The sequence below is a fragment of the Quercus robur genome, chromosome 12 (assembly GCF_932294415.1).
Source record: "Quercus robur chromosome 12, dhQueRobu3.1, whole genome shotgun sequence".
In the NCBI taxonomy this organism is placed as follows: Eukaryota; Viridiplantae; Streptophyta; class Magnoliopsida; order Fagales; family Fagaceae; genus Quercus; species Quercus robur.
The window spans coordinates 11,306,062-11,320,198 of NC_065545.1; the positions used below are offsets into that span (position 1 = coordinate 11,306,062).

The window sequence follows — 14,137 nt, forward strand, 5'->3', positions numbered from 1 at the left end:
TAAAAACATATCACTTAACATTTATTGTGAAAGTACTGTGAAAATATTATGAAGATAATAATTCTCAAAATTAAAACATAAAACATTTGAAAATACATTACATGATTGAGATCGAAAGAATAAGGACTGTCTTATCCTTCCTTTTCTTTTTCTTTTTTCCTTTTTTGTTTTGTTTTTGGTGGTAAGAATGAAGGACTATCTTATTCTAAAAAGCACAAAGAATATAGCAGTGGGGCCAGAGAACTTATGACTCGAGCCACTTTCCATTAGGACCCGGGCCCATGCCGAGGAGAGTAGTTGCCGAGGACAAGTGGTGAAAGACCAAATACCCTAGAGATGCCACCAAGGATGACCCTGTCCTCGGCATCCCAAGACTTCAAAGGGAAAAGCGACATGTCGTCAAAGGCAGCCTCCAAAGTGCCCCCAAAAGAAGAGGCGAGTAGAATGAGACTCACATGGGGGTATGGAGTGGGGGTGGTTCAAGGTAAAAACGTCACCTCCGCATTGAATGTGCCCACAAACATCCTAACCATATTAATGGGAAAAGACTCCTGAACAGTGTGGTTTCGGTTATTGCAACTAACAGAGAGTGGGGGGAGGCGGCTGATGAGACAGGTACTCGAGTAGGTACCTGCCTGATCAACAGATGGAGGGTCAGGATCAACCGAGAAGGGCTATATAATGTGAAGGCTTATGCGCCAAAAAGAGGGGGGGGGGGGGGGGGCCAAAAGCCAGGGTACCCAAAAAAGGGAGAGGAAGAATAAGAACATGAAACTTCATGGACAAGATCCATGGACAACTTTAGCTCGTCTCTGCGCGTCCACCATGAGTACCATGACGAACTACTGTCTGATGACCAAGACCTAGCCTTTCAAGCCCACGCTCTACAAATTATATTGTTTGGGCCCTTAACGTGCGAACCCAATATCATTTTGGGGTCGTTACAAATTGAGTCCTTACAATAACATTTTGGGATAAAGATTCCCTTCAATTTTTTATTATTTTTAAAATGAAGATCCCATTCCATTAATTCTCTCCAATTTATAGCTTTTTTATATATAAATACCAATTTTTAGCTAGATATAAAACATACGTCATTTATGTGAATATTTTTATGTTTATTTTTTTTAAATGAATATTTTAAAGATTATTCAAATTTTAAATAACACGTGTCTTACATCTTGATTAAAATTTAAAAAAGGGTTAAAATGAAATGGGATCCTTTTACTAAAATTTTTCCTCACTCAATTGCTCACTTTGAATGTTATTTAATAATAACGTTGTATGTTCTCTGGTGCATGAATAATAAATCTCACCAATAATTTGTAAATACTCCACTCATCCTCATTACACTTGTGTGTTTGTAATTTAGATTGTATTTTAGCTTTGCAGTGGAGGGTAATATGGGAAGCAGAAGCCGAGTCAGCGTCCACGAAATGAAACAGAGAAGCGGTCTGGACTCTGAGAAAGCCCTGACCATTTCCCTCGTATATATATACCATATAAAATATTCATTCCAAGCCAACCCTTTATCCTAACACTGTTGTCTTCTACACCTCTCTCTCTCTGACTTGTTCTTCCTCAATCTCCGTTTCAGATTTTTTGCCTTCTCTCAGTTCCTCTTTTTTCTCTTCCTCTCTCACTTTTAAGCCAAAGAAAACGATTTTATTATTCCACTCTGTCACTTTCTTCATCCAAAATTTTTATTTTCCATCAGCAATGCCTGCAACAGATAATCAAGGTTCATTTCTGAATCGAATCAGTATCCGTCGAAACCAAGTGGTTTCTATGGATGGGAACCATGAACAAGAGCTGGAGGACCTCGAGCTTTTTCAGAAACATGTGGCGGATAGGTTCGCCGATCTATTGTCTCAATCCGAGGACACTTTAGGCGATGGGCTCCTATCCATCTCGTGGCTACGCAAACTCCTCGACGTGTTTCTGTGCTGCGAGGCTGAGTACAAGGCCATTTTGTTATTGGGTCGGGACCCTTCTCAGATTTCGAAGCCCCCACTTGATAAACTCGTCCCTGAGTTCCACGATCGAGTGGTGAAAGCTCTCGATGTTTGTAATGCTGTGTCTCATGCTGTCGAGACCGTGAGGAATTACCAGAAGCTGGCTGAGATTGCTGTGGCCGCGTTGGAGCAGAGGCCAATTGGAGATGGACAGGTTCGTCGAGCGAAGAAGGCTTTGAATTCTCTGATGATATTGCTCGAAGAAAAAGAGGGCAGCAACCATAAATGGACGGAGCGAGCTTGGTCTTTTGGTCGAAGAAGTACAAACGCGACGACATCGAGTGGCAAAGACCGTGCGACCTCGGCGAGTCAATTCAGGTCCCTGTCGTGGAGCATGTCGAGGGGTTGGTCTGCCGCGAAGCAAATCCAAGCCATGTCGTCCAATCTCGTCGCGCCGCGTGGCGGCGAGTCCTCGAGCCCGGCTCTACCGGTTTACATAATGAGCACCATCACGGTGTTTGTGATGTGGGCTTTGGTGGCAGCGATACCTTGCCAAGAGAGAAACGGTTTGCTCACTCACTTCCCTGTGTCTAAGCAATTGGGTTGGGCCCAATCGATAATTGCGTTGCAAGAGAAGATCGCAGAGGAGTGGAAGAAAAAGAAAGAGAAGAATCGATTGGCTGGGCTATTAGAAGAGACACAAAGGATAGAGAGGTTGGGATTGTCTTTGATCGAATTTGCTGATTCGTTTCAGTTTCCTCCAGATGCTGATCGATTGGATGAAGTGGCGGTTCACGTGGCTGAATTGGGCGAGACTTGTAAGAAAATGGAAAAGGGATTGGTGCCTTTGCAGCAACAAATCAGAGAGGTGTTCCATAGGATTGTGAGGAGCAGGACAGAGGTGCTTGATTTACTCGATCAAGGTGGGAAAGTGACTGCATCCACTATGTAAATTCGACACACACTCCTAATGTCAAAAAAAAAAAAAAAAAACTTTTTTCTTTTTTGAGGTAATTTTGTTGATCCCAGGTTCAATTTGTTCATGGGTGTGTTTTAAATTTATGGTCTTGGCCTGCGAACAGAGAGGAAGATTTGAACCTAATAGTGTGGATCGGTATAGGAGTCCTTTTTCAAGGAGTATATAGCATTATAGTTTCAGCCCAGCTGAGGTTGTGAAGAGGTATTATTATGCATTGCTTAATGCGAAATGTACTCTTTTTAGTTTTTGTTTTAATTGGTAACTTTGTTGTTCTTTTTTGGGTACAGAAGCTTTTTGATTGGAAAGAAATGTATATACCCAATATTTTTTTTTTTTTGGTATTAAAAGGGCTGTTCAGAATGGTTGGCTTATTTGCATATTAACTGCTGAGAATTTGTTAAAGCATTCAAATTTTGATTCGTTTCTGTGGGTGTTTGATATTGTTTCACATAAATGGAGTCAATTGACAATGCGAATGCAAATTTGGAAGTCTTTTTGGTGTTGCATAATTACATTTCCATGGAAATTGAGAGTCATATTCTGCTGGAAATTATAGGGAGGTTTTAGTTTGTTCCATACTTGCATATCCATGGAAATTGAGTGTCATAGTCTGCTGAAAATGTAGGAAAGTTTGGTTAGCATCACTAGGTTCCACCAGGACTTTATCCTTTTTAAGTTTTAATGACCAAAACGTGTTCATGTGATTCGAATTGATGACCCATGAATGTCTGAAGTAGGTGAATCGTGATGTCAGATTCATGATTGTTTCTGACATAGCGCACAACTTTAATCAGCAAGTGGCTGAAGAACCCAAATTACATTAACTTTTATTTTTTTCCTTTCAAAACGGCAGAGAATTAGGGAACTTTTTGACTCTCTGATTAACACTTGAGGTTCTCTGAATTATTTTATCACTTTGGTCCATCTTGCTACTAGAAAGAAAAGATGGTTTAGGCGTGGTCTTTTAGAATTGACGGGTTGAATCGAAAAGCGAACGGTCCAAAAGAGAGTGCCAACTGCCAATGTGAACAACACGCAACCATATTCTATTTATAGGCGTGGTAACCAAATTATGATCCACGTAAATAAACTTTTGGGTAAATTATAAGGGTCCGGTTAACTTTTTTAATTTTCGAGAAATTTTTTTCCAAAAATGAAAATTATTGTGCAAAATCCAAATTATAATTACACTTCTAAAGTTTTGGGCGGTTAGATTTTACTTTTTGAAATTTCAAAATTTAAATTTTACTCTTGATATTTGTAGATATTTGGATTTTACACTCTGAAGTTTTAGAATTTGAATTTTAACTCCTATATTTTAGGGGTATTTGGATTTTACCCTCTAAAGTTTGAGGGTATTTAGGTTTTATCCCCTAAAGTTTGGAGGTGTAAATTCCAAACACACAAACTTTGAGGGTAAAATTCAAATTTTGAAACGTTATGGTGTAAAATTAAAATTCTGAAATTTCAGGGTATAAAATACAATCACCCCAAACTTTAGGAGTAGAATTTACAATTTATCCAAATATTTTATATCAAATTAAACCTTTTTTGGGTTAAAAGTAGTTTTGGGCGTTTATTTAACTAGCATTATGTGAGGCGTTACAAATAGATTTCTTAAAGTCGGTTGGGCCATTTGGCATTTGCTCAAGCCACAAATGCTGGTTTTAGATAGGCACCCCATAGTACATACAATGGGGCAGCTTGCTCAAATCATGCAAAAAAATTGACAACTTTTTTCACACTTGTTAAATTAGTATAAGTTTTCACTAATTCCACCACAAAAATCTTTTTTTTTTTAACGCTAACGATATGCCACGTCAACACTAAGAAGGTTTCAATTTTTTTTTTTTTCCTGTTTATAGACTTTTTCCATCTTCAAATTCTAATGTCAATGATCATTAGGCCACGTTGCAGACGTGAGTCCCATCTTACCAACCATAAATATGCTCTGATGGTTTAGTGGGACCCTCGGAAGACATGTGTCAAGCAGTTACATACTTTAGACTCTGCTTTTCTGACTAAAAACACTACCATCCCACAAAGAAACAGGCCCAATTGTGGGTACTTATTAAAGTAGTTTAATTGTGATATCTGGTGAAAAAGTGATCATCCAACCGAATTGTTAGCTTAAGGGGGCCGATTGAACGGGCCGGATTGAATGAACGAACTCATCATCTTGAAATAAGGGGTGTTAGTGTTACTCGCCTGAGAGAATAACTCAATAACCCTAATGACTGAACAATATTGTTGGGAGAAGAAGGGATCTCATGACATTGTATCAAGAGAATATTATCTCACAATATGTGTGAATTTCACGTGTGTGAGAGTTTTATATATCATAAGAGAGGGGTCTAATAAACTATCTCTTAAAATATCATTTCCTTTGAAACAATGGGACCCCATAAAAGAGAAAATGCGATATTTAAAATACGTGAGCTATATTCACAAGAGAATTAACAATTAGAGGCTAAGATGCACGCCATAATTAAGGAAATTCCCCTAATCTTGCAGTGTGGCAAAATCTACGTCCATTCCAATCACGATCCAGATCATGACTGAAATTAAAGAGCAACATGTGTAACCATTAAACATATAAATCATCCTATAAAATTTTAAAAAAAAAACCTATAAATCACATGTACTATCCACTAGGGAGAGGTATGAAAAAATTGCTATTATTGCATACTCCTTTCTATGAAAGAAGTTACTAACTTAATCAGAATACTTAGACTGGTACCACCTAAGTCATTCATTTTTTGTTTTAGGCATTTATAAATCTTCCTTTTGAGCTTACCAACACCGGGTTAGATGTGTAGTTACTGATTCATCACCATCATTGATTCTTAGTATCAAGAAGGTATGAGTTGAATTACATGACCTACTTTGTGAGTTCTAATGGGTCAATGATACCTACATGACCTGTAGTTACTGATATATTTTTTTTAAAATCTTGTTGTGTCTATATAAACAAAAATAACCTATTTATTTTATCATTGACCCATTTGATATAGTTTCTTATTGTTTTGGCTCCCTTTTGTCTTGCCATATAGTGCCTTTTCTAAGATTGGACATTGTTTCATTTTAGGTTTCAAAATTGCTAGAGGCAAAAGAATTAGGGCAAAGTTTTCCTCTAGTGTTTTAATGGGACATATAGTGTGCATGTATTTTGTGATTCTTGACCAGTATATAAAGACATTGTACATAAACCAAGTCCAAATTCTACAATGACTTTTAAGTCCTTCCAAAGGTATGCTAATTTAAATAAAGGTTTTGATTACACAATTAGTCATTGACCTTTATTCCATGTTTCAAAATGGTTTTTATTGTTTTAAATGTTTCACTTTAATCCTTATACTTTCAAGTTTGTGTCAAATATATATTTGCCCTTAATTCTTGATTTGATTTTGACTTGAGATTGTTCAATAAAATCACAGGGATTTTGATTATTCAAATACTTTGTTCGATTCTTGTATGCTCGTTTGGAGATAGAGAACATAAACAATAGTTAACGAATGGACCTTTTTGACACAAACTTAGAACAAGGACTAAAACGAAACATAAGAAAAAATTAGAGGACTAAGTGTGTAATTAAACTTTAAATAAATAAATAAAAAGTTATATTAAAATTGTAGAGGGAAGTTGACTGTACAACATCAAACTTAGTCTTGAGAATTATCTCTCGTAATGTCAATTAACAAGTTTCTGACCTTTTTATTATACTCTAGACAAACTACACTTTTAGCCTAAAATATCGCTAAAATATCATAGAACGCAGCAATAGAAATGAATTGCAAGGCCCAAAGCCCAATTCTAGCAACTTCCTCTCCTTTGACTCTTTCGTTCAAATTTACACCGACACAGTACACGCGTCCTGACCCTCCGACCTCCTCTACTACACCCACCGCCACTACGCACTACCTCACTACTCAGTCACTCACTAATAACAATTAGCAATTACACAACACACACACACACAAGTGCTCATAGTTACAGATGTCTTCAGGTTCTAATTTCTATCAGCATCTCTATTTTGCTTCTTTATTATTTATTTTTTTACTCCTAATCTCTTCTATTTCTATTTTTTTTTTTTTTCTACTTTTACAATCCACAGTTCGTAAATTAATGGTGACCCTATCGTTGCCACGTACGCACGGGCTCTCTCTCTGGTCTCCACAATCTTCTTCGATCGGATTCAGAAGCTTCCGGAGAAGCTACGTGGCCGCCTCCTCGTCTGCTTTCGCTAACGAGAACCGAGAGTCAGTTTCTGATTTCATTTTTCTTTGTTTGTTTAACTTTGAATTTGATGTAGAAATTGATGATGTTTCTCAAATTTTGGTGATTTTTTTTTTTTTGGGTGAAGGTTTGTGATCGTTGGAGGTGGCAATGCCGCAGGCTATGCAGCTCGGACTTTCGTCGAACATGACATGGCCAATGGACGCCTTTGTATTGTGTCTAAAGAGGTCCATTTATTTATTTTTAGCTTTTGCAAATTTAGTTTGCTTGGTCACTAATCACTATGTCTTAAACTACCACATATCCAAAAAGCTTAAGCTGATAGGATCATAGGATCAGACTGAATTTAATCGTGCTACAGCTACTACAAATTTTACTCTGTGTCGACTTTTTAAAATACAAAACAAAATGAAGTTTATTTATTGCATTATTCATTTTCATTGTCACGTCGTTTGTAAGTTTTATGTACTAAAATTGGTTTTAGCTTTAATTAGCCAATGTGGGCTAGACTCCTTATTAAGTGGAGTTTATATCATAGAATTTTTAACTTTTAAATGGGAGGCAGTGTATGAATTTAGGATTAGTTGCTTTGATTCCACGTTAAATTATTGATTATTCCAAAAAAATAGTGAATATTATCTCTTAATTATTCTAGCACTAAATATGCATAAAAAAATTTTGAACGAAACCCTTTTGATCTGAAATTTACTATTTTTTTGAGGTTGTAAGCATGTTGTTTTTGCAGGCGTATGCACCTTATGAGCGTCCGGCTTTGACTAAAGGTTACTTGTTTCCTCTGGATAAGAAGCCAGCACGCTTGCCTGTAAGAATGATTTACTTCATATTGCATTAGTTAATGTAACTCAAAATTTGTGATTCAGAGTGTTTATTTGCTTTTAATTCTTACTATATGGGCTTAATTAGTGTGTGTTTATCATAGTAATATTTTTGGACTTGAGGAGCTCAAATGAATGCATATTGGCAACTATTATAAAGATGTGATTTTATTTATTTATTTTTCTAATAATGTTGGTAACGGTAGGAACTGTTCTGCTTTATTAAATTTCATGTAGGGATTTCATACCTGTGTTGGATCTGGTGGGGAAAGGCAAACTCCTGATTGGTATAAAGAGAAAGGGATAGAGGTATTCTTTACAGCTCTGTTTGTTTCAGCATTAACGTTTTTTTAGAAAATATGTTATTTTTTAAAAAGTATTTACTGAAAAGCTATCTCATTTTCCAGTGTTTGGTAATGACTTTAAAAAGGAGCTTGAAATTGTTTTTTGTTGTTTGGTATTGGGTATGCACAAAATTTTTATAACATTTCTTTTATAATATAAAACATATATACCATATGTATTGTGTAAACCCAATTAATGTAATCAGTATAAACAAAAAGTTGATTCTCAACCCATCTGCAGCCTATTCCGTTCAATGGCTAAAGCCACTAAAAAATACCTCATCATCTCATCCAGTTACTAGAGGTGGTTATTGGCGTTCATCTAAAGCTGAAAAATTCTCTTCAGATTTAATCCCTACAACCTACTTCACTTAACAAATTCACATCAATAGCCCAAGAAACGGATGTAAAGTGCTTCCTGTCCATTGGAGGAGACATGAAAGCAAGCACAAATTCTTTTTCAATATGATAAGGACCCTAGATGGCCATAGAGACTTTATTAGCTCCTCCATTAATGTGGCTCAGCAGTATGGCTAATGGCTTTCATGGGCTAGACCTTTACTCGAAATTTCATGCCAAACCTCTGGTTGCTCTTTAAGGAGTGGCGTGACAGTCTTATAAAGGAATCTTCTAATTCTGGAAGACTGGAACCCAAATTTTTTGACGTGCAATTGTTTATTTTGCACCCAAAATTTTACCACCCAGTGATGATAAAGGTTACCCATTCAAAGCCAACTATGATTTCTAACTATGGAAGGAAGGACGTTACAGCCATTGCTGAACAAGCTTTGCTCTAAGACCAACCTAGTATGAAATTAATTTTTGTTTCCTATGCACAAAAGAATAGAATTATTTATAGGAGTGATGAAGTGCATGGGAGAGAGATTGTTTTCCGAAATTTTTTTCTGGAAAACAAGCTATAGAAAATAAGCCTTATTTTTGTTAAGGTTTTCCATTGATTAAAGATAGTTTTCCATTGACCAATTTTTTTTATACTACCAAACGCCGGAAAATGTGGAAAACTATCTTTACAGAAGGTTTTCCATCGAAACAAACAGAGCGGTACATTGAAAACCCTTTTCTTACACTTTAATGTTTTAATTAAATTTGGATGGAAAAAAAAATGTATGTTTAACAGTTAACACTTACCTATGATTGTGAAAGTTTGGAAGATACACACCTTATTTGACAGAGCAAATATGATTCTTTTCTCATTTATCTTGAGGTGTACATTCATGATTGTTTTGTGAAATGGTTTCTTTAATTTTGTCCTTTCCATCTTTTTGCGTAGATGTTTTATGAAGATCCAGTAACGGGTATTGATATTGAGAAGCAAACATTGACAACAAATTCAGGCAAGCAACTTAAATATGGATCACTTATAATAGCTACAGGATGCACAGCCTCGAGGTATGCTTAGCTTTTGAAGTAGTAATTAATAAGAGCTTTTAGGTTACACATACAAATGGATCAAGCCAAACTGCATTCTTAGTTATCTTTTTCAGATTTCCAGATAAAATTGGAGGAAACCTATCTGGTGTTCACTACATCCGAGATGTTGCAGATGCTGATTCACTAATATCATCGTTGGTAATTTAATTTTCATCTGGTCGTTGTCAACTTGCTTTCACTTTCTTTTTTTTGGTTATAATATGCTAAGGAATAAGCTTATGCTCCTTAAATCTTTGTACCAGCTGTATGAATATTGCATGAGATTTTTAGGAAATTCCATTTCATCTCTGTAGGTGTTTACATTCTGAGTTATAAGAAGTATTGAATAAAATAGCTATCTATTAAAAAGCATTATCACTTTGACTTTAATGTATTAAGCTATTCTATATTCAGTGGTATGGTGAATACAACTAGTATGTCATATACCATCTTTCTTTGGTGTTCTTAATTTTGTAAGTTTTCAAAATGAAAATTAGAAATTCTACAAAATTTTCCAGAACAAAGTATACTTTTAAGCCTTTTAAATATTTTATTATCTCAAAAGCTGCCTACAACAATTACGTGGACCTAGAGGAGAGAATTATTCTGCTCTAGGAAATTCAGATGTCAGCTCTGCTTCTAGATTATATGCGAGCCATTGGGCTTTGACAAGCTATAATTTTGATAAATCAATTTCCAGAGACCATCTTGTGAGCTGCATATTCTCAAGGATTGCCTAATGGATTGAAGCTTCCAATTCATTGTTTTAAATGAACTTCCCCTTTGAATTTTTAGGAGAAGGCAAGGAAGGTGGTTGTTGTTGGTGGTGGTTATATTGGCATGGAGATTGCTGCAGCAGCCGTTGGTTGGAAACTTGATACAACAGTATGTGTTCTGTTCAATCTGTTTCTTCTACAATAGTTGAATGGACTTAATTAATGAAAGTGAAGAATATTGGAATTTTCACCACTTTTTTTCATCTCTATATTTGTTGGGGCATATTGTTGTTTGGTGTATCTGAGACTGCTTGAATAGCCCCTGGCACCTCTAGTGCATTGCACTGTTTTTCAGAAGTTTTATTCTCTCATTCATAGGATCCTTAATACATGATTAAACTATGCTCATGGCAATGTTGTTGTTTTTTATTTTATTTTTTTATTGTTTGGTACACATATCATAAAGCAGTTTTATATGTAAGCAACTTGTAACGATTTTCCTTAAACATGAATGGGAAAACTTGATGACATGTTGCTTAAGAAAAACTTTTACTTTGTCCATCTTACTTATAATTCTATAACCAGAATTATTTAAATTTCTCCCACCTATTGTTAAGCAAAGCAAAGGCTATTTACTCTTTTGACATGGAGATAACTAACACTTTTTTCTCTTAAAAAATAAAGATCATATTTCCAGAGAAGCATCTCTTGCCAAGACTATTTACTCCTTCTCTATCCAAGAGATATGAAGAACTGTATCAAGAGAATGGCATCAAATTCTTAAAGGTAGTCTCCCTCTCTCTCTCTCCCCACACACACACACACGCGTCATTTGTGTAAACTTGGTATCTGTTTTGCTAGCAAACAGCTTCATTTAATTATAGCCATGCAGGCTGACTTTCTTAACTAGTTTAATTGTTCTCCAGGGTGCCTCCATAAAAAACTTAGAAGCAGGTTCTGGTGGACGCATAGCTGCTGTCAAACTTGAGGACGGATCTGCCATAGAAGCAGACACAGTAATGTTCTTCTGATGTTTGTGCATTATATTTAACACTTTTTCATATATAGGGACAAGTTTTCTCTTCTTGCACCATATGTTTTATAATTTAATGAAACTGAAATTATGGTCTGCATGTTTGAACATAAGAAGGCAAGATGGAGAAGTTGATGATACAGCAAATGCTTTTCTCCTTTTGCAGGTAATTATTGGTATTGGAGCAAAACCTGCTGTTGGTCCCTTTGAAAGGCTAGGTTTAAACACTAATGTTGGTGGAATACAGGTGCGCTTGATTGGAAACTAATTTTAGGTACATAAAAATGAATGGAAGCTTTGGCTTGAAACTCTGGTAATATTTGGTTCCAACCTAGAGCCATTGAAATAAAATCCATGTTTTTTTCACAGATCTTGATAAGAAGTTTGTAGTAACTTTGGCAGTTGGAATATTAAGCCTACTTTAGGGAGAGGAGAAAAATAAAATAAAATATCGTCAAGACTTGACATATATGTAATACCAAATCCCAGGTTGATGGTCAGTTCCGGACAAGTGCTCCTGGAATCTTTGCAATTGGAGATGTTGCAGCTTTCCCATTAAAGGTATGTTTTTCTCTATTAAGCAGCAAGATTCTTGCTTAATCTGAATGTACAAGTGGTTCACACTGAACAGATGTATGACCGTGTAGCACGAGTTGAACATGTTGATCATGCTCGTCGGTCAGCACAGCATTGCATTAAAGCATTACTAAATGCCCAAACTCACACGTATGCCAGACTTTCTTTTCTTCTAATTAATTTCTAGAGATGTTAACATGATTATCACTGTATTTGTCTCCCTTCTTAGTGATCTCACATGTTGATTTGCATCACTTCATGTCTTCCAGGTATGATTATCTTCCATATTTTTATTCAAGGGTATTTGAGTATGAAGGTAGCCCAAGAAAAGTGTGGTGGCAATTTTTTGGGGATAATGGTAAGAATCTTTAATGCTGTTTTAGTTTCATCAAATTTTAAATAGTTTTTCTTATACTAGGCAATAATTGAGATGAGTTTTTTGAACAGTTGGAGAGACGATTGAAATTGGCAATTTTGATCCTAAGATAGCTACTTTCTGGGTAGATTCTGGTACTGTAATCTGTTTGAAACTCTCTCTCTCTCTCTCTCCATTTGTACATGCATTTTTAATTTTTTTTCATTGAAATAAAATGATTAGTTTATTCTTGGCTCGCAGGTAAATTAAAAGGTGTTCTTCTTGAAAGTGGAAGTACCAAGGTAACTTTTTATTCCCCAACTTCTAAATACCATTTATGGCAGAGTAGCCCACAAACCAAAATATAGAAATATTGATTTAGCTGCCAAATTGAAGTAAGATAAATTTGTGGCATTTTTGTGAATCTTGAAAATTTTCAGAAAATTTTGGGATGTTAGAATCTATAGGTCACTAATACTATAATTAGATTCTTTCGTCACAAGATAACTTGTGGCCAATGAGTTTGCTTTTATAGGTCTCATGTCATAAGTCTTGGTTTGTTATTTATTAAATATTTTTAAAATATCGTCAAACTATAATTGTAAAATATACAATGTGGACATAGTCCTCACCTACTCCCAATCCCTAGAAGACCTCTCCATTATTGAAGGGGAGAGAAAGCACTTGGCTACAAAGGTAAGTGGTCATAGAAATCTTAATTCACATTGGTATGTAATGCATCTACTAGCGTATGTCTTCACATGTTTCCAGTTCCCAAAGTATAGGCTATAGCATTAGCAATTTTCAAAAGCATAAGCTTTACATCTTGGTCAGACTTAAAAAGTTAATTATTGCGAATGTAGAAGTAGTAAATCCTCATTAGTGTTGGGAATAATTTCAGTCCTGAATGCCATCGATGCTAGATTTCGTTTTTTCTTTAAATTGCTTTCAGATTTACTATATAAAGCAGACTTTAGACTTATCGAACTATCCTTTCTGCATTAGGCTCAGTAGGCTAAAAAACTGACTCCTTATTATGTTGTTTAAGGAATTTGAACTCCTGCCTAAACTTGCGAGGAGCCAGCCTGCTGTTGATAAAGCCAAGCTTCAGAATGCATCTTCAGTAGAGGAGGCCCTAAACATTGCTCGAACATCCTTTCAAGTATAGTACACTACAGAATAGTGCAGAAGACATGTTACAATCATTAACTGAGATTGCTTCATTTACAGATTTTTTAATTAATAATCTTCATTAGGACTTAGTAAGAGAAATAATAATAATAATGATGATGATGATGATGATGATGATGATGATGATGTTTCTTTGGGGATTATTTTTCCTCATTGTCATGTTCAATAACTTGAATATTTTATTGATCTTATTGATGTTCCTCTCGTTTTATTGATCTTATTGAAAGTATGCAGAGAGAGACTGATGCTTTTGTATATATGGCAATCATATGGTACAAATGTTGACATATGTACGTATGGCTTTTGTTTCTTAGGGGAAGTCAACTGATGCTTGTGGTTATTTAATGATAAATGTAGCAGTCCATTGTTTCTTTACAAAATACCTGGGCTTGGCTAACTAGTTTCTGTTTTTAATATCTTAGAAGGGTTATCTTTGATATCTTAGAAGGATTTTCGATGATAACGATATATGACTATTTAATATA

General features: G+C 35.6%; 2 protein-coding genes across 2 annotated transcripts; both read left to right on the forward strand.

The window, feature by feature from the left end:
* Window positions 1-1,508: 1,508 nt before the first annotated feature.
* Window positions 1,509-3,189, forward strand: LOC126710202 (protein ROH1). The gene has a single exon (XM_050410582.1). It carries the CDS (start codon window positions 1,720-1,722, stop codon window positions 2,905-2,907), a length of 1,188 nt encoding a protein of 395 aa, XP_050266539.1. The 5' UTR covers window positions 1,509-1,719; the 3' UTR covers window positions 2,908-3,189.
* A 3,535-nt stretch (window positions 3,190-6,724) lies between these two features.
* On the forward strand, window positions 6,725-13,907 carry LOC126710201 (monodehydroascorbate reductase, chloroplastic/mitochondrial). The gene is made up of 17 exons (XM_050410581.1): window positions 6,725-6,940; window positions 7,049-7,193; window positions 7,298-7,397; window positions 7,916-7,993; window positions 8,244-8,315; window positions 9,642-9,760; window positions 9,856-9,940; window positions 10,577-10,666; window positions 11,182-11,283; window positions 11,424-11,513; window positions 11,697-11,777; window positions 12,020-12,091; window positions 12,162-12,256; window positions 12,376-12,464; window positions 12,554-12,616; window positions 12,723-12,763; window positions 13,510-13,907. The coding sequence occupies exons 1-17, from the start codon at window positions 6,931-6,933 to the stop codon at window positions 13,627-13,629; spliced, it is 1,452 nt and encodes a 483-aa protein (XP_050266538.1). The 5' UTR covers window positions 6,725-6,930; the 3' UTR covers window positions 13,630-13,907.
* Window positions 13,908-14,137: the final 230 nt, after the last annotated feature.